At 41.9% G+C, this 19,240-nt stretch overlaps 1 protein-coding gene across 1 annotated transcript in view; it reads right to left on the bottom strand.

Annotated features, from left to right (window-relative positions):
* Positions 1 to 19,231, bottom strand: part of inpp5f (inositol polyphosphate-5-phosphatase F) — a 28,368-nt gene extending 9,137 nt beyond the window's left edge. Inside the window, exons 1-16 of the mRNA XM_021607193.3 lie at positions 18,479 to 19,231; positions 16,393 to 16,473; positions 15,274 to 15,410; positions 13,621 to 13,749; positions 13,218 to 13,385; positions 12,940 to 12,996; positions 12,444 to 12,642; positions 12,027 to 12,206; positions 11,640 to 11,707; positions 8,644 to 8,768; positions 8,404 to 8,481; positions 8,151 to 8,271; positions 7,771 to 7,899; positions 892 to 1,009; positions 316 to 514; positions 13 to 84 (exon numbers count right to left, since the gene is read on the bottom strand). Of these exons, the coding sequence (XP_021462868.3) occupies positions 13 to 84; positions 316 to 514; positions 892 to 1,009; positions 7,771 to 7,899; positions 8,151 to 8,271; positions 8,404 to 8,481; positions 8,644 to 8,768; positions 11,640 to 11,707; positions 12,027 to 12,206; positions 12,444 to 12,642; positions 12,940 to 12,996; positions 13,218 to 13,385; positions 13,621 to 13,749; positions 15,274 to 15,410; positions 16,393 to 16,473; positions 18,479 to 18,575 (1,958 nt within the window). The 5' untranslated portion in view covers positions 18,576 to 19,231. The remainder of the gene's footprint in view (positions 1 to 12; positions 85 to 315; positions 515 to 891; positions 1,010 to 7,770; positions 7,900 to 8,150; positions 8,272 to 8,403; positions 8,482 to 8,643; positions 8,769 to 11,639; positions 11,708 to 12,026; positions 12,207 to 12,443; positions 12,643 to 12,939; positions 12,997 to 13,217; positions 13,386 to 13,620; positions 13,750 to 15,273; positions 15,411 to 16,392; positions 16,474 to 18,478) is intronic.
* Positions 19,232 to 19,240: the final 9 nt, after the last annotated feature.

The following is a 19,240-nucleotide window of genomic DNA, read 5'->3' as shown; positions in this document are numbered from 1 at the left end:
ACAGGCACTTACTAGGCAACGTAATATGCACTGTTGGATAGCAGCAGGAGAACATCCACATCCTTGCTGGTTGCATCAATAAGGCTGATGAGGAGAAACATTTGCTTTCCACATTAACAATTTATTGAGGAATAAACACTTTCAAGGTGTTGATTTTGAAGGGTGTCTTAATTACCCCTGAGGGGATAAATAAAGTTGAACTGAACTGAGCTAGCTAACAAAGTGTTGGGAGAACAAGCTACAAGAGCGAGCTCTTCGAAAGGATTTCAGTGTTAAAGGTTAGAGTTTTGATTTATAGATTGTTCCAGCACTAACCTCATGTCACAGTCGATAAGGGCCCATCCCCCATGGAACTTCTCATCGTCGGGCAGCAGCAGCTGCATGTAGGTCTGCAGCAGGAGGCTGACCTGCTCCTGGGTTACTCTCTGGCTCTCCTGCTCCTTCTCCTCATGCTCCTTCTCCTTACTGAAGATGGAGTATAGGTCCTCCGTCACAGGATGCCCCATCATCAGATCTGGAGAGAGGAGGTTGAAGAACGAGGACGGTCGAGTCACACTTTTGAGACTAAAACTGATTAGGACTGAATCATTGTTTTGAGACGGAGGGTGGAATCCATTTTGATAACACTTTACTGTACTTACAGCCTGCCGGCATAATGCATTTTAACTTGTTATAATCGTATATGAACCTGTGTCTTATAATAAGGCTCATAATATGTTTATGTCTGTCCATGTTTTATATTTAACTGGCTATTGATTTTTAGTCAGGATCATTATGAGATATTAAGACATAAGGGGGTCATACATATTCATGTCTTAGAACGAATCCCAACTGCATCATAAAGCATTATAACCGCAGGCTTTAAGTAAAGTATTACAGGTATTTCCTTACCAATGACTGCTTGTCTGTATGCGTCCCTGAAGCGGTTCAGATAGTAACGGTTGGCTGAGTTCACGCCATCTTTCATCACCCCGGCCAGTTTTCTCTCCCCCGTTCTGGTGAAGTCTCCCTTTATAAAATGGATTACAGACAGAGCATGTTAAAAAAACAAGCAAGATATTAGAGTCACCGTCTGATCTCTTTTATATTTGTTTTATACTCTTCCTGACTTAGGGCTGTGTCGAGTAAACATTGTTCAATTTTCCCCTTTTCAGTCTGCACAACAATTGTCTTAAAGCCCAATGCAGCCATTTTTATATCAATATAAAACCATTTCTAGGTATCAATATGTGTACTAGTTTTCCATGAAAAAATGGGCAAAAATTGTTTGTTTTTTGCAAAAACATTTTCTTAAGCAAATATTTAGCTAGGACTGTCTGGGAGTGGTCTGAATGGGAAAGGCCAAACAAAAAAAAAGAGCAGTTATTGGCAGAGAGGTTTGGAACTCTTTACTATTGGTCTATTAACCAATTTCCCGCCTGGTTGATGTCCCTACGCAAGCCGAGAATTTACGCCCAATCAAAACGGGCTAATTAGAAAGTCCCATGTAGATTTGATTTATTTTCAACCAGCAACTATCAAGAAAATAACACTGATCGAAAAGTCACACTTTTACAGTCTTCGTTTCATCCGCTGTTGTACAATATGATACAAAACACAGGTAAAACTGAATTTTGACTGCACTAGGCTTTTAAGTTAAACCAGAACAAATAGCCTTTCATGCGACTGCCTTTTTAAAAAAACGTTTATTCCCTTAAGAACAGCCTTTATCAGCAGTGTTTTCCACAAGTATATGGAGCAACCAGCCAAATAGAAAAACTAGCCAGCCAGGATCCCCCGGCTATGAATTTTATGGCCGAACAAGCCATATTTTGGTGGCCTTGGGTACATCCTAATGCCTTGATTCCATCCGAAATACACAGTTAAATTATTGAACACTTTATTTGGCTCTCGAGTGGCGCAGTGGTCTAAGGCACTGCATCTCAGTGCAAGAGGAGTCACTACAGTCCCTGGGTCGAATCCAGGCAGAATCACATCCGGCCGTGATTGGGAGTACCATAGGGCGGCGCACAATTGGCCCAGCATTGTCCGGGTTTGGGAGGGGTAGGCCATCATTGTAAATATGAATTTGTTCTTAACTGACCTGCCTAGTTAAATAAAGGTTAAATACATTTTTTAAATTTTATTTCGTTTGTTGCAGTATTGTGTTTGGATTTCCAGAAAATGTATGAATTTGTTTTTTTTTAATGGGATATAGTCTAGGCCTATATGATCAGGACTATTTTCTAAGTAAGAGAACATCACACTGTTAACTTGTCTTCTCTTGAAATTAAAGAATTTTACTGTAAGATATGAATAGACAATTACTTTTGTCCTTCAAATTATGTATTTTATTAAAACAGAACAGTACGTAGGCCAAATTTTCTTGAAAAAATAAAAGGTTACATTTAAAAAAAAAATCTAAAATTGTGTGATGGGCACTTTTTCAAATGGAGAAATAAACCAAAACAGAACAGATGCTCAATTAAATTCTGGGTCTACAGTTTAAGTCAGAAGTTTACATACACCTTAGCGAAACACATTCAAACTCAGTTTCACAATTCCTGACATTTATTCCTAGTAAAAATTCCTTGTCTTAGGTCAGTTAGGATCACCACTTTATTTTAAGAATGTGAAATGTCAGAATAATAGTAGAGAGAATGATTTATTTCAGCTTTTATTTATTTCACCACAGTCCCAGTGGGTCAGAAGTTTACATACACTCAATTAGTATTCGGAAGCATTGCCTTTAAATGGTTTAACTTGGGTCAAACGTTTCAGGTAGCCTTCCACAAGCTTCCCACAATAAGTTGGGTGAATTTTGGCCCATTCCTCCTGACAGAGCTGGTGTAACAGAGTCAGGTTTGTAGGCCTCCTTGCTTGCACACGCTTTTTCAGTTCTGCCCACACATTTTCCATGGGATTGAGGTCAGAGTGTTGCGATGGCCACTCCAATACCTGAACTTTGTTGTCCTTAAGCCATTTGCCATAACTTTGGAAGTATGCTTGGGGTCATTGTCAATTTGGATGACAAATTTGCAACCAAGCTTGAACTTCCTGACTGATGTCTTGAGATGTTGCTTCAATATATCCACATACTTGTCCTCCCTCATGATGCCATCTATTTTGTGAAGTGCACCAGTCCCTCCTGCAGCAAAGCACCCCCACAACATGATGCTGCCAACCCAGTGCTTCACGGTTGGGATGGTGTTCTTCGGCTTGCAAGCATTCCCCTTTTCCCTCCAAACATAACAATGGTCATTATGGCCAAACTGTTCTATTTTTGTTTCATCAGACCAGAGGACATTTCTCCAAAAAGTACGATCTTTGTCCCCATGTGCAGTTGAAAACCATAGTCTGGCTTTTTTGGAGCAGTGGCTTCTGCCTTGCTGACCGGCCTTTCAGGTTATGTCGATATAGGACTAGTTTTTACTGTGGATATAGATACTTTTGTACCCGTTTTCTCCAGCATCTTCATAAGGTCCTTTGCTGTTGTTCTGGGATTGATTTGCACTTTTCGCACCAAAGTACATTCATATCTAGGAATGAGTCTCCTTCCTGAGCGGTATGACAGCTGCGTGGTCCCATGGTGTTTATACTTGCGTAATATTGTTTGTTCAGATGAATGTGGTACCTTCAGGTGTACCTGTGGAGGTCTACAATTTTTTTTCGGAGGTCTTGGCTGATTTCTTTCGATGTTCCCATGATGTCAGGAAAGCGGAACTGAGTTCGAAGGTAGGCCTTGAAATATATCCACAGATACACCTCCAATTGACCCAAATTATGTTAATTAGCCTATCAGAAGCTTCTAAAGCCATGACATAATTTTCTGGAATTTTCCTAGCTGTTTAAAGGCACAGTCAAGTTAGTGTATGTAAACTTCTGATCCACTGGAATTGTGATACAGTGAATTATAAGTGAAATGATCTGTCTGTAAACAATTGTTGGAAAAATTACTTGTGTCATGCACACAGTAGATGTCCTAACCGACTTGCCAAAACTATAGTTTGTTAACAAGAAATGTGTGGAGTGGTTGAAAAACAAGTTTTAAATGACTCCAACCGAAGTGTATGTAAACTTCTGACTTCAACTGTATGTGTTAAGAGATTATACGCCATTAGTTAAATTAGTGAAAACATTTCCACAAGTGTTTGGAACTCTGAATTGCAGCATGTCATTTATAAAAATTTAAAATAAACACTTGTTTAACAACTGACCCAGATTTCTTCTTAAATAATCTTGTAAGAGTCTGCTGACTTCCACAGACTTCAAGCTTCCTTTTAAAGGAATTCTCTCAGCTATCTGCAATACAGGTATGATTGAAGCAGGTGTTAAAATGAAGCAGGCTTTGCTACACAGACTTCATATGAAAAATACAAACGAGATCTTTAGTTTATTTGTCCTGATGCGATACCATGGACATATAAACTACTTGGTGTGATTTATGAATGGCAAGGATATACGAGATCGACTTTATTCAGTCAGTTCGAACACCACGTACAAACTAGTCAAGCTTGTTATTCATCAATCAAATCACAGTAAGCCGATATGAGCCAGCACTTCGTGGCAGCATAAGAAATACGCAAAAGGAAAATGAAAGTGCCAGAAAACAATAGGGTAAGTGGATTTTGATTCATCGTTACCACATTATATGGGACCTGCAAATTGACTCACACAGACGATAAAGGAGCATCATGCCTTCTCCGCCCGTGTAAATACATTTGACTGCAAACAGTTGAAGTCGGAAGTTTGCATACACTCAGCTTGGAGTCATTAAAACTCGTTTTTCAACCACTCCACAAATTTCTTGTTAAACTATAGTTTTGGCAAGGCGGTTAGGACATCTACTTTGTTTACAGACAGAATATTTCACTGTATCAAAATTCCAGTGGGTCAGAAGTTTACATACACTAAGTTGACTGTGCCTTTAAACAGCTAGGAAAATTCCAGAAAATTATGTCATGGCTTTAGAAGCTTCTGATAGGCTCATTGACATCATTCGAGTCAATTGGAGGTGTACCTGTGGATGTATTTCAAGGCCTACCTTCAAACGCAGTGCCTCTTTGCTTGACATCATGGGGAAATCTAAAGAAATCAGCCAAGACCCCAGGAAAAAAAATTGTAGACCTCCACAAGTCTGGTTCATCCTTGGAAGCAATTTCCAAACACCTGAAGGTACCACAAACAATAGTACGCAAGTATAAACACCATGGGACCACCCAGCTGTTATTCCACTTAGGAAGGAGACACGTTCTGTCTCCTAGAGATGAACGTACTTTGGTGCAAAAAGTGCAAATCAATCCCAGAACAACAGCAAAGGACCTTGTGAAGATGCTGGAGTAAACGGGTACAAAAGTATCTATATCCACAGTAAAACAAGTCCTATATCGACATAACCTGAAAGGCCACTCAGCAAGGAAGAAGCCACTGCTCCAAAACCGCCATAAAAAAGCCAGACTACGGTTTGCAACTGCACATGGGGACAAAGACCGTACTTTTTGGAGAAATGTCCTCTGGTCTGATGAAACAAAAATAGAACTGCTTGGCCATAATGACCATCGTTATGTTTGGAGGGAAAAGGGGAAGGCTTGCAAGCCGAAGAACACCACCACAACCGTGAAGCACTGGGGTGGCAGCATCATGTTGTGGGGGTGCATGCTGCAGGAGGGACTGGTGCACTTCATAAAATAGATGGCATCACGAGGGAGGAAAATTGTGGATATATTGAAGCAACATCTCAAGACATCAGTCAGGAAGTTCAAGCATGGTCGCAAATGACCCCAAACATACTTCCAAAGTTGTGGCAAAAGGGCTTAAGGACAACAAAGTCAAGGTATTGGAGTGGCCATCACAACACCCTGACCTCAATCCCATGGAAAATTTGTAGGCAGAACTGAAAAGGCGCGTGCGAGCAAGGAGGCCTACAAATCTGACTCAGTTACACCAGCTCTGTGAGGAGGAATGGGCCAAAATTCACCCAACTTATTCTGGGAAGCTTGTGGAAGGCTACCCCAAACGTTTGACCCAAGTTTAGCAATTTACAGGCAATGCTACCAAATACTAATTGAGTGTATGTAAACTTCTGACCCACTGGGAATGTGATGAAAGAAATAAAAGCGGAAATAAATCAATACTATTATTCTGACATTTCACATTCTTAAAATAAAGTGGTGATCCTAACTGACCTAAGAGACGGAATTTTTACTAGGATTAAATGTCAGGAATTGTGAAAAACTGAGTTGAAATGTATTTGGCTATGGTGTATGTAAACTTCCCACTTCAACTGTGCATAGACACCCAGGTACCGGGAAAGACAGCAGACTGTCAAACCAGCAGTGTTTCCCTGTCATCCCTCACTTTGTGACTGACAGGCACCTGTCCTATCAATAGATCGCTGGAAGATGCATATCTTTCATTCTAGCAGGAGAGGGCTAGGCTGACTTTTCTTTTTATGACTTGCGAATTGAAAAGCCAAGTTAATTCATATCTTTCATTCTAGCCGGAGGGAGCTCGGAAGACTTTTTTCCCCGGACTTCCAAAATAAAAAAATAAAAAAAGTAGGCTAGATAAGTTAGGTGGGAAAAGTATCCGGCAGAGTTTGACTTTGTAATCGACTGTATAGACGACAGCCAGGGCGCTAGTGGAAAACACTGATCAGGCCATTATACAAGAACAAAATGGTGAATCCCATAAATAATGTAGAAAATGTGCTTATCTTCACATGTTATGCCATGGTTATATATCATGCATTACCAGCTAATCTAAGCAGAAGACAAAATAAGAGTCTGGTGGACTATAAATTATTTTCGCCATCCTCCTGATGTACACTACCTTTCAAAGGTTTGGGGTCACTTAGAAATGTCCCTTTTTTGTCCATTAACATAAAATTGATCAGAAAAACAGTGTAGACAGTGTTAATGTTGTAAATGACTATTGTAGCGGGAAACTGCAGATTTTTTTTTTTAAAAAGAATATCTACATAGGCCCATTATCAGCAACCACCACTGCTGTGTTCGCTAATCCAAGTCAATCATTTTCAAAGGCTAATTGATCATTAGAAAACCCTTTTGCAATTAAGTTAGCACAGCTGAAAACTGTTGTTTTAATTAAAGAAGCAATAAAACTGGCCTTCTTTAGACTAGTTGAGTATCTGGAGCATCGGCATTTGTGGGTTCGATTACAGGCTCAAAATTGCCAGAAACAAAGACCTTTCTTCTGAAACTCGACAGTCTATTCTTGTTCTGAGAAATGAAGGCTATTCCATGCGAGAAATTTCCAAGAAACTGAAGAGCTCGTACAATGCTGCGTACTACTGCATTCACAGAACAGCGCAAACTGGCTCTAACCAGAATAGAAAGAGGAGTGGGAGGCCCCAGTGCACAACTGAGCAAGAGGACAAGTACATTAGTGTCTAATTTGAGAAACAGACACCTCACAAATCCTAAACTGGCAGCTTCATTAAATAGTACCCGTAAAAAACTAGTCTCATCGTCTCAACAGTGAAGAGGCGACCCGGGGACGCTGGCCTTCTTGTGAGGTGTCTGTTTCTCAAACTAAAAAAAACAAGATCATTTCTAAGTGACCCCAAACTTTTGAACGGTAGTGTACATTTCTCCCTGCAAATTGCAGAGGCCTCATATAATTGGTAGTTAAACAAGACTGGGCAAATATGTTTTATTACTCGATACATTTACCCAGGCAGCGAAGGCCTTCTGTGGAGAACCAAGACGGCATACTGTTGCAAGACGCAAACCTAATATTACCTTAAAACACACATGCAAATTATGTTACCTTGAGGGCGGCCGTGCCGGCGTACTGTCTACTGATGGTGTCGCCGTTGTTGGCCCACATGACCTGGTAGATCCTGTAGCACTTGAGGGGCAGAGGCTGCTCAGGGGGCATCACACCCAGTTTCTTCAGCTGAGGGACACAGAGACATACAGTTAACCATCAGTCACCATGGACAGGTTGCCAGAGCACTGCACTTCCACTCAAAAGTAGAGGTTGTTTTTACATTTGGTCTTTCACCTTAATATTTCATCTGATATATATACACCATGTGTCTAACCCAGAGACTTTAGTTCAAATCTGTATTAGAGCACTAGGAAATGCAATGTTATGACATCCTCAGCTTTAAGTTGACACACGTTCAAAGCGGGGAGAAATCTCACCTGTGCCTCCATTACAGCACGAGCGATGGAAGCCTGGACTACATTGGTCCTGTCCAGACAGTCCATGCAGTTCACCCGGAAAATGCCCTCCTGGTGGCAGATGACTCCTGCCTGGTCGACCCTGACAGAGGAGTATACACTGTGATGCACTATGGAGCCACGTGCGCTATCGATTACTGATTAGTTGAGGATTTTTACTTGCATTAAAAGGAGTCTCTGTGGGGTTTGGGATGACATACACTCACACACTTACCACCCCCATCTCATGTCTGCAATAATATCGGAGATTGCATCTGTCAGCGTTTGCACATTTTCAAACTTCATACCTCGACTGATGAGACAGAAGAAGACCAATTAAATATATACAGGGGAAGTGCATACTATAATAAATAACAAGTATCGTAGTTTAAGTTATTCTTTTCTCATTTAGATGTACTTATTCGATTAAATTATCTGTGCTGTCAAGATTGTTTCTGTGCAGCAATTTTCTTACCAGTGCTCATGGAAGTCAAAAGAGACATATGTCAGGTTAGGATTGTTGTATAGAAGGACTTGTTTGAGATATGCATCGCCAATAATCTTCTCCCGCCCACTTTGATCCACTAAGTTAATGATGACCTGTCAAAACAGTTGTAAATTGCATCAACTTCACTATTTACGATAAGTCTTTATTTAGATACGGCTAAGTTCAATGAAAACTCAAACTTTGGCATTGATATTAACCCCCTTAGAGTCGATTGATGCACCAACCTAAGTGACATAACAAAAAAATCCCCATCCAAATCCGTTAGTTTAAGCTAGATATATTGTTTTTTCAATCCACCGCATCCGCCAGTATCACACTTCCACAGCGGTGAAAGGTGGCAGAGCTAGAGCGGTGTTTGTCAGAACATAAGACAAACTGGGTTGGCGCCCCCCCCCCGGCGCCACCCTTGGGTTGTGCCGTGGCGGAGATCTTTGTGGGCTATACTCGGCCTTGTCTCAGGATGGTAAGCTGGTGGTTGAAGATATCCCTCTAGTGGTGTGGGGGCTGTGCTTTGGCAAAGTGGGTGGCGTTTCAATGCCTTGCGAAAGTATTCGGCCCCCTTGAACTTTGCGACCTTTTGCCACATTTCAGGCTTCAAACATAAAGATATAAAACTGTATTTTTTTGTGAAGAATCAAGTGAAGAAGTGAAGAAGTGGAACAACATTTATTGGATATTTCAAACTTTTTTAACAAACCAAAAACTGAAAAATTGGGCGTGCAAAATTATTCAGCCCCTTTACTTTCAGTGCAGCAAACTCTCTCCAGAAGTTCAGTGAGGATCTCTGAATGATCCAATGTTGACCTAAATGACTAATGATGATAAATACAATCCACCTGTGTGTAATCAAGTCTCTGTATAAATGCACCTGCACTGTGATAGTCTCAGAGGTCCGTCAAAAGCGCAGAGAGCATCATGAAGAACAAGGAACACACCAGGCAGGTCCGAGATACTGTTGTGAAGAAGTTTAAAGTCGGATTTGGATACAAAAAGATTTCCCAAGCTTTAAACATCCCAAGGAGCACTGTGCAAGCGATAATATTGAAATGGAAGGAGTATCAGACCACTGCAAATCTACCAAGACCTGGCCGTCCCTCTAAACTTTCAGCTCATACAAGGAGAAGACTGATCAGAGATGCAGCCAAGAGGCCCATGATCACTCTGGATGAACTGCAGAGATCTACAGCTGAGGTGGGAGACTCTGTCCATAGGACAACAATCAGTCGTATATTGCACAAATCTGGCCTTTATGGAAGAGTGGCAAGAAGAAAGACATTTCTTAAAGATATCCATAAAAAGTGTTGTTTAAAGTTTGCCACAAGCCACCTGGGAGACACACCAAACATGTGGAAGGAGGTGCTCTGGTCAGATGAAACCAAAATTGAACTTTTTGGCAACAATGCAAAACTTTATGTTTGGCGTAAAAGCAACACAGCTCATCACCCTGAACACACCATCCCCACTGTCAAACATGGTGGTGGCAGCATCATGGTTTGGGCCTGCTTTTCTTCAGCAGGGACAGGGAAGATGGTTAAAATTGATGGGAAGATGGATGGAGCCAAATACAGGACCATTCTGGAAGAAAACCTGATGGAGTCTGCAAAAGACCTGAGACTGGGACAGAGATTTGTCTTCCAACAAGACAATGATCCAAAACATAAAGCAAAATCTACAATGGAATGGTTCAAAAATAAACATATCCAGGTGTTAGAATGGCCAAGTCAAAGTCCAGACCTGAATCCAATCGAGAATATGTGGAAAGAACTGAAAACTGCTGTTCACAAATGCTCTCCATCCAACCTCACTGAGCTCGAGCTGTTTTGCAAGGAGGAATGGGAAAACATTTCAGTCTCTCGATGTGCAAAACTGATAGAGACATACCCCAAGCGACTTACAGCTGTAATCGCAGCAAAAGGTGGCGCTACAAAGTATTAACTTAAGGGGGCTGAATAATTTTGCACGCCCAATTTTTCAGTTTTTGATTTGTTAAAAAAGTTTGAAATATCCAATAAATGTCGTTCCACTTCATGATTGTGTCCCACTTGTTGTTGATTCTTCACAAAAAAAATACAGTTTTATATCTTTATGTTTGAAGCCTGAAATGTGGCAAAAGGTCGCAAAGTTCAAGGAGGCCGAATACTTTCGCAAGGCACTGTATATCCTTCCTGTTTGGCCCTGTCCGGGGGTGTCCTCGGATGGGGCCACAGTGCCTCCTGACCCCTCCTGTCTCAGCCTCCAGTATTTATGCTGCAGTAGTTTGTGTGTCGGGGGGCTAGGGTCAGTTTGTTATATCTGGAGTACTTATCATGTCCTATTCAGTGTCCTGTGTTATAATCTCCACCCGGCACAGCCAGAAGAGGACTGGCCACCCCAGATAGCCTGGTTCCTCTAGGTTTCTTCCTAGGTTTTGGCCTTTCTAGGGAGTTTTTCTAGCAACCGTACTTCTACACCTGCATTGCTTGCTGTTTGGGGTTTTAGGCTGGGTTTCTGTACAGCACTTTGAGATATCAGCTGATGTACGAAGGGCTATATAAATAAATTTGATTTGATAAGACATCCTGAAAATTGGTCTTCTCATATAAACGTCCGAATGGTTTGACCTACAAAACTATTATGATCCCTCTATGGAAAGGGGAGACTCTGACCCCGACAAGTATCATGGGACTCATCTGAAAGTAACCGGTAGGGTTTAAAAAACAAAACAAATGAAAGTATGAAGGCCATTTTGTGCCTACCCCAAAAAAGGGGGTAAATATCTGACACTTCAAAACCTTGTTTATGATTTTTTTTAAATTTAATTTTATTTAAAGGGGTTCTAAAATTCAAAATCAAAAAGCTAAACGATCCAAAGTATAACCATCTTAAAACAATTCCATGTCAGTTTAGCACCCCCCTCCTCCCCCAATGTCTTAGACTCTAAAGATTTAAAGTAATGCCGATGTTATCTGGCAGATGCTTCTCACCTGCTTCTTGTAAAGGTTGAGCTGTTCATCAAAGTGAGCAGCAAAGTAAGGAATTGTCTCCTTCTCTCCTGACAAATCAGACAGTACATTGTAAGGAAAACAATCCCTGTCATACAGACGACCTAAAAAAAAAGTAATCTGGAAATTGCACATAAACTCAACAAGTAGTGATGATTATAAAGGGGAAAGTATACGATGACGGGGGGTCACGTGCTTTCGTTTTAGCTTGCCCAGTGTCCTGGACGGGCAGAGTTAGCACATTTAAGACCATTCCATTAGCTCTGAAAAGAAAACTCCACCCCCCCCACAAGGGGGACAGGGCGTGCTTAAAACGAACACACCCATTATTCCCCAATTCTTCTTTTGGATTGGAAATATCCCGCTGACCTTTCTCCAGCCGAGGCCTGGGGTTGTAGCGGTAGCCTGCTTGGCTCCAGAAGACGGGCACCGAGCCGCGACTCTGCACAAAGGACAGCGAGTGGTTGTGCACGTGGATCAGCTGCTCGGTCTCCACAAAGTTAGCCACGTGGCCGTCTGTGTCCACCCCTCTGCGTTTGTACCGCATCCCTTTTGGGAGAAGAAAACTAGGATCATTCATTCCCCCCTCCAATGAGCTTAACTGGCTTAAGTTACGTGAGAACGTAATGTTTTCTCTGACATTTTAAGTAAGTTGAAGAGAAAATATTGTTTATTAATCATCAAGTAATTCAAGTTCTATTTAAGAAAAAGGTACAAATCTGCTTATCAAACTGTTGCAATTCGAACCTAGCAATTTGGCCATGACCTTTGACCTCTGTATTGTACCTGCACGGTGGCGACTGCGGCGGGAGATGAGGGCCACGGTGAAGCGCGGGTGGATGTCGTCCACGCAGGTGAGCTCCTGGAGCGGCGTGTCGGGGCTGTTCTTCTCCTCATCTGGACTCTCGTTGTAGTTCACCACCAGCTCCTCCACCTGCACAAAGCCCTGGATGATGGGCGTCACCCAGAAGTCCACCTCTGGAACCTGCAACACAACAAGAAAAGTTACAAACTCTATACAGTGATGCCAAATGTAGATGTATAAAGAGGGAATTCAGTAGTTCAGTATATATAATTAACATAACATTTCAATCACTCCAATAATAGCTGCCACTAAGCGTTTCCTTGCTAAAACATTTCGCTATTGTTCAAACAGGGTTTTGCAGAAGTGACTCTGCCACACTAGTGCACTATGACCATCAGCACTCTTATACCTGAACATTGACAAATTGATATCTAGTCAATCCATTCCTGTCAAAAACAGTCTTGAAATTCATCAAACCTGCAGATCGATGAGCTCCTGGACCATGTGTTTGTTCCAGAAGAATCTGTCATCCACCTTGAAGAGGAAAATAACTTATCAGTCGAGCATAATTGCTTAATTTGACTTGTCGAAGCGCAGTTAAACTACTGATCTTAAAGACAGAAAATATATGTGTGGTTTAATACTACTGTACTTAAACCAGGCATCTCAAAGTGGCGACCCAATTTAATGCGGCATTTTAGTAAATGTCTCAGTTAATGCGACTTGTGTCCTCAGAGTATAGATATATTCCTAACCTGCTTCCATAGGGGCAAGTTTGACTTTTCTGTGTCTCCCTGCCGCTGCACAGTGTTGGTGAGGTCATAGGTCATGCTGTAGTAGAAGGAATCAGAGTCCATGAATATCTTGTACAGCTCATCGAGCAGCCGCCTCTCGAGACGCTCCTTTTCTTTGTTTTCCTTGACCTGAAAGGCAGGGGAATACTGGGTGGTGGGCATGGACAGGGATGGTATTAAATTGTCAAAATAAAAAATATGGAAAGGAAAGAATGTAAATGAACAAAAAAAAACGTATACTGTCCAATTTACAAAAAAATGGACTAGTGTAAAAACAGCAAATGTACCAATTCCAAAATGTACAACTGGTGTGTAAGATGATAATACATGGGATATCTGAGCACAGTACTAAACATTGTTTTACCTTTTTCTTCGTGGGAGCCCCAACATTAGACTTGATCTGACTCAGCGTTTTCATCAGGAACTTCGACTCATCTGGAGACTGTGCCAGCTTCTCTGGTTTGTCGATCCCAAAGTGATGCTTCTTACAAAGCTGAAAGAGAAGCAGACTTTCTTTTTTTACCCCTTTTTCTCCCCAATTTCGTGGTATCCAATTGTTGTAGTAGCTACTATCTTGTCGCATCGCTACAACTCCCGTACGGGCTCGGGAGAGACGAAGGTTGAAAGTCATGCGTCCTCCGATACACAACCCAACCAAGCCGCACTGCACTGCTTCTTAACACAGCACGCATCCAACCCGGAAGCCAGCCGCACCAATGCGCCGGAGGAAACACCGTGCACCTGGCCACCTTGGTTAGCGCACACTGCGCCCAGCCCACCACAGGAGTCGCTGGTGCGCGATGAGACAAGGACACCCCTACCGACCAAGCCCTCCCTAACCCGGGCGACGCTAGGCCAATTGTGCGTCGCCCCACGGACCTCCCGGTCGCGGCCGGTTACGACAGAGCCTGGGCGCGAACCCAGGAACTCTGATGGCACAGCTGGCGCTGCAGTACAGTGAAGAGAAGCAGACTTTCTATCCCACTTTCTATGAAATTGTACGTTGTTAAGATACCAGCGTCATCTTCCGCTATATCGATACGTAACAGGAATTGAAATATGAACTCTGGGAAATAACTCACTTTTAACCCATTTGAAGGCATTACCATTCATTCAGTTCAGATTAGGCTAATTGAGCATACCAAAGCATTCTGATATTAAACTTCCTTATAATTGAGTGCATGATGAAAGTATTCCAAATATATGTAAATGTATGTAGAGGGAATGACAGACAATCGGGAATATACTTGTGGACAAGTCTAAAAGGTTGAATGACAGCTAATCAGTATGGTATCTGTGGGTTAATTGGGTCTCAATGAGTTTTCTAGCTAATTAAATCAATTCAAAGCTACAAAAAAAATAATAATAATAATAAAATAATTTTAAAAAACAGTCAACAACATCCAAAACTAGTGGTTCATAAAACTCTCTCCAAACACAACTTCACAGGGCTACTGAATTCCTATCCTAGACGGGGTGGAATAATCATTCTGTGGTATGGACAGTATGTAGGGCTATGTTCTAAAAACATACCAGAGAAACGATTATCCAACACATCCCGTTCTCTGGAAATGTTTCACTTACATCCTCATCATCTTTATCCGTATATGTATCATCATCATCATCCTGGCTCACCTGTAAGACTGGCATCTAAGCAAAATCCCGATTCCTCCGAGATCAAAATAACACTATTGTGATATCCATTTTAAAAAGTGATTAATTGGTAGCGACTCAAGGTATCAATCAAAACAGGGCAATCGAGACACTTTACTAGAAACATGGAAATGCAATCATAAAATGTAAAACAACTAAAGCTAGCCTAGACAATAGCGATGGTTTTCATTACATCTCATGACTGTAGCCTAGATTTAAAAAGGAGACTAAAGTAGCCACTGGTGTGCAATTGTAATGTGTTAACTGCTGCGTGTGTAAACTGCATAAAAAGGCCCAAAACTACTTGAGTGCTCAGGGATCCATAAAGTGCCCAGATAAAACAGGCCTCATCACAGTCTCTCACCTCCAGCTCCAGATCCAGAGGCTCTTCCTCAGACAGAGGAATGACAGCTATCTTGGTGATCTTGTAGACTTTGTGGTCACCTGGCATCTGGCCAACAAGCACTTTCTGACGGATCAGTATGAGACCCAGAGGAAGATCTGCCAACAGAAAGGGGTAAAGGATATGTCATCACAGGCACAGAATTACACACATTCCAATAGGTGTGACTACATCGGCTGTTCTCTCTCTCTCACAGTCTCTCAGTCTGCTGTCTCATGTGGTGGTGAAACGGGGCATCTGGCTAAGCGAACTGAAATTTCACCCATGAAAATGCACGGTTTGTTAGAATCAGAAGTATTTGCATGCTGTTCTCTTCTAAAAACCTATGTATTATGTTTCCCGAATACATTTGCTTTGCCTTTTTATGCATTATCTTGGCCAGGTCACAGTTGTAAATGTGAACTTGTTCCCAACTGGCCTACCTGGTTAAATAAAGGGAAAAAAAGAACAAACTTCCAACACTGACAGCTTTAAGCATTATCAAGTCAAACGGACATTTATTTAAGATAATCTGCAAGAACTTGTTTACCGACTCATCGACTGACTCATCTTTCACAGTTATGTCTCAGTCCTTTTCCTCAAAATCATTTAGCACACCTTTGTGAGTGTAAATAAAGACTGCATAAACAACATAAGAAAATACTTGGCATTTCTGAGGACTGAGGCTCTTCCTACAATTAATCCAAAACCTCATTAAGGCAATAGAATGATCCAGTAATCCTGGGTGTTTTCACGATGAGTCACCCCAAAAGCATCTACCGCACAAACATTACTCATACTAGCCTGTAGCCAAGCCCCAGGGCTAGCCTAGGGCTACATTCTAGGGCTTGTTAGGGGGGATTTGTGTTGTGTATTTGAGGACCACTGATGAGGTTTGAAAGCTATAAAACAAAAAGTGCAAGCTAATAAGAACAGAAGGCATGGTTTCAGAGAATAAAGGTACAGTTGTGGCCATATTGTGCAAGGGGGCCACACAGCGCAACATTTCAAAGCATGCGTACATGTCAAATCACGTCTCAAATGATCCAGTTGTGTCAAATGTTGGCACGTGTAGCACAAGGCCCACACCATTTCACTTACCTGTATGAAGTTGTATTTTCCCGACGAGACCCTCAACCAGGCCTAAACACGTTGGGTTCCAAGCTAACAGCAGGTCTGTTGCTGAAATAACATAGAGAAGAGACAATCAGAGAAAATAAAGACTTGTGGAGTGAACACAAAGCAAAGACATGTTCTAAGAGAAATTGCTCTACACACTAAGAGCAATGAAGCAGTTTGATGATAGTTGATGGATTGCGGCCTAAATATTTACATTCCACACATGGCTGTGGACAATTTCCTACGCCTTCCATGCTAGGCTTGGACTGAGGGTATCTGTTTGTACTGTTAGGAATCATGGAGCATCACCGGTATGCACTCAGTAGCTAGCTAATACTGTCTGCAGCCAAGTTCAGAAGTATTTACTGCATCAAGAGATTATTCACAGAGCTCAAAAAGACATGTGTTATCAATTGGGTAGAATAGTACAAATGATGTAGAGAATACACAACAATTTCTTTGCCTCTGAAACAGAGGTATGAAAACCAGGTTACAGAGGATCACAGGCCTTGGATGGAAACCTAGCTAGTGTGAGTTTCCATTCTTTAAAAAAATATAGTGAGGTAACATGATGCACTGGGGCATGACGACATCACTGCCAAATGACTACATCACAGCTAGCCTACAAAAGAAACTGGCTGATGCTGCTGACTAAAACTGTTTATAACAGAAAACTAGACTTCAACTGCTTGACACACCCTTGACGAGTTGAGTCATGAATGGGCGACAAAGAGGGTGGAGAGTGAAGAACATCTAGGCAGCTCAGACAATAACTCTTCCTGTTTCATGGAGCCAGAGAACTCTGTGTACCGGCCTCAGCATTGGAGACCGGGCAGGGTGGTGGAAAATAAGGGCTGCCCCTACATACCTCTCTCTGTTTGTTCATGATACAGACACGCTACAGTACATTAGGGCGAAACTCAACCATAGATGTTCAGAAGTGTATTGTGGAAATTCCTGGCAGTGCTCGTGTCAACAGGTCCAATGAGGAGTAGAAACTATTTTCCAATTAAATAATGGAAGAGCGGTGCAACCCAAACCTGTTCAGGCTGGCTGCACACCCATGTGACCTCAGCCAGCCCACAGGGTACTCATTCACATCAATACACAATGGCTGCTCCCTCTCCCAACTGCCTTTTTTTTACTACAGAAAGGCAAGCTTCACAGGCTCAGCTGTAGGCTTTGCTCGGAATTTTCCCGGCTTAACTCGTCACAGAGAAGAGGAGGTGTTTTGACAAGACCCTTGGGGTGCAGGCCATGCTGGAGCAGAACAAGTCCAGCAAGGTAGTTTAGTGTGTAGCAGTGAGCAGCTAACTAGTCTGATTATGTGGAATCCAGCGTAAGGAAATAAGGAACCACTGGACCTGATGCTTAAGTGGTATTTCAGGAAATGAATGGTTAACCATGTAGCCACATGAATCTGTTAAATAAATCTTATGTAAAACGAATGGAGGGAAACAATTATGAGCCCTAACAGCTGTTTTGTTCAATACTTCACTATTTAAATACTTTTTTTTTTAAACATACGGAACAATGACATTATCATCTGCTTCCCGAATCATGGCTAGATTTGATTTGAATGGAACCCCTGCTGCTAAATCATTTTTACTGTCGCCCTCGAGCGTCTTAGCTCTGCACAACATCAGCATCACTTTGCCTGGTTATCCCGAATATCAGGTCAACGGGGCAGCACTCCTCATAAAAGTAGGGCAATAAAGAGGTAATAACTTGGCAGATAAGATAGCTAGACAATTACATTACAATCAACAACAAAAAAATGGAATGAAACGCACTGGAATTTAAGTACGATGCGCTGTCCGAGCCACAGCTTCCTACAGAGCTGTCATTGTAAACGTGTATAGCAGTGTTAACTTGGATAACAAAGACAACAAGCCAAGATGAAATTCTCATGCCGTGGGCTTGACATTGTAACTTAAATTATATCATTACAATGGCTCTGCTGCCCGAAAGATAGATAACGTTAGATGATGTAGGTTAGCTATAAAAAAAAAGATAGATAGATGGGATAGATAAGATATATATATACACACAAACGTATTTTGCTTACCAGGTCTGACATTCATGGTCCCATCTATTCGGCTACACCAAAGAGCATGATCGCCACTCTGGAGAATGTAATGGTCTTTGGCTTGAAACAGCTCCATTTTGACCGTGTATGTCAAAACCTGTAAATATAACTGTGGTCCAAACCGGCTAGCTATCAGAGAAATGTTGCTGGCTGGCTAGCTAGCTAACGTAACGTTGTGTTAGCTAGCTAGCGTTGCTGACAGCACGTTGCCCTAGCAAGTTAGCTAACGTTTGTTTTGGTTATTTGATATCGTAGTTCAAAAAGTAAGCATAGCGTAAATCAGGTGAGAAACTTCTTCAATGTGTGAAAATGTCGCTGGCTAATCATTTCCATTTTGAAGACCGACACTGTCAATTTCCTGCAGAAACAATCACACGTGACCTTATATCGTCATCCGATATTTACTTCCACTGGAGGTTTGTTCAGTTCGATTCAACGTTTGCTACGTTGCGTGGCGAATTGTACTGAACATCGAAACTGGTACTGAACGACACGTTTCCAGAAACGGTGCGAACCGTTGTTCAATTGCTTTTGAGGTAAGGTTTCTCCGGTGTGGTGGTTGTGGATCAATATGTGCCATATACAATCTCCATCTGGGTCACCATAATCACACCGTTCTTGAACTGGCCCATGCAGATATACTTCTGAGGAGATGGGAAACGCCATTAAAATAGTATTACGGTCACGATGTACGTTGCACATGCATAGTAAATGGACCGCGCGGTGCATTCTGGGCTACTT

The sequence above is a fragment of the Oncorhynchus mykiss genome, chromosome 1 (assembly GCF_057628025.1).
Source record: "Oncorhynchus mykiss isolate SJ-2025 chromosome 1, ASM5762802v1, whole genome shotgun sequence".
In the NCBI taxonomy this organism is placed as follows: domain Eukaryota; kingdom Metazoa; phylum Chordata; class Actinopteri; order Salmoniformes; family Salmonidae; genus Oncorhynchus; species Oncorhynchus mykiss.
Note: the sequence above shows the minus strand (reverse complement) of the source record. Positions and strands in the feature narration are given on the sequence as shown.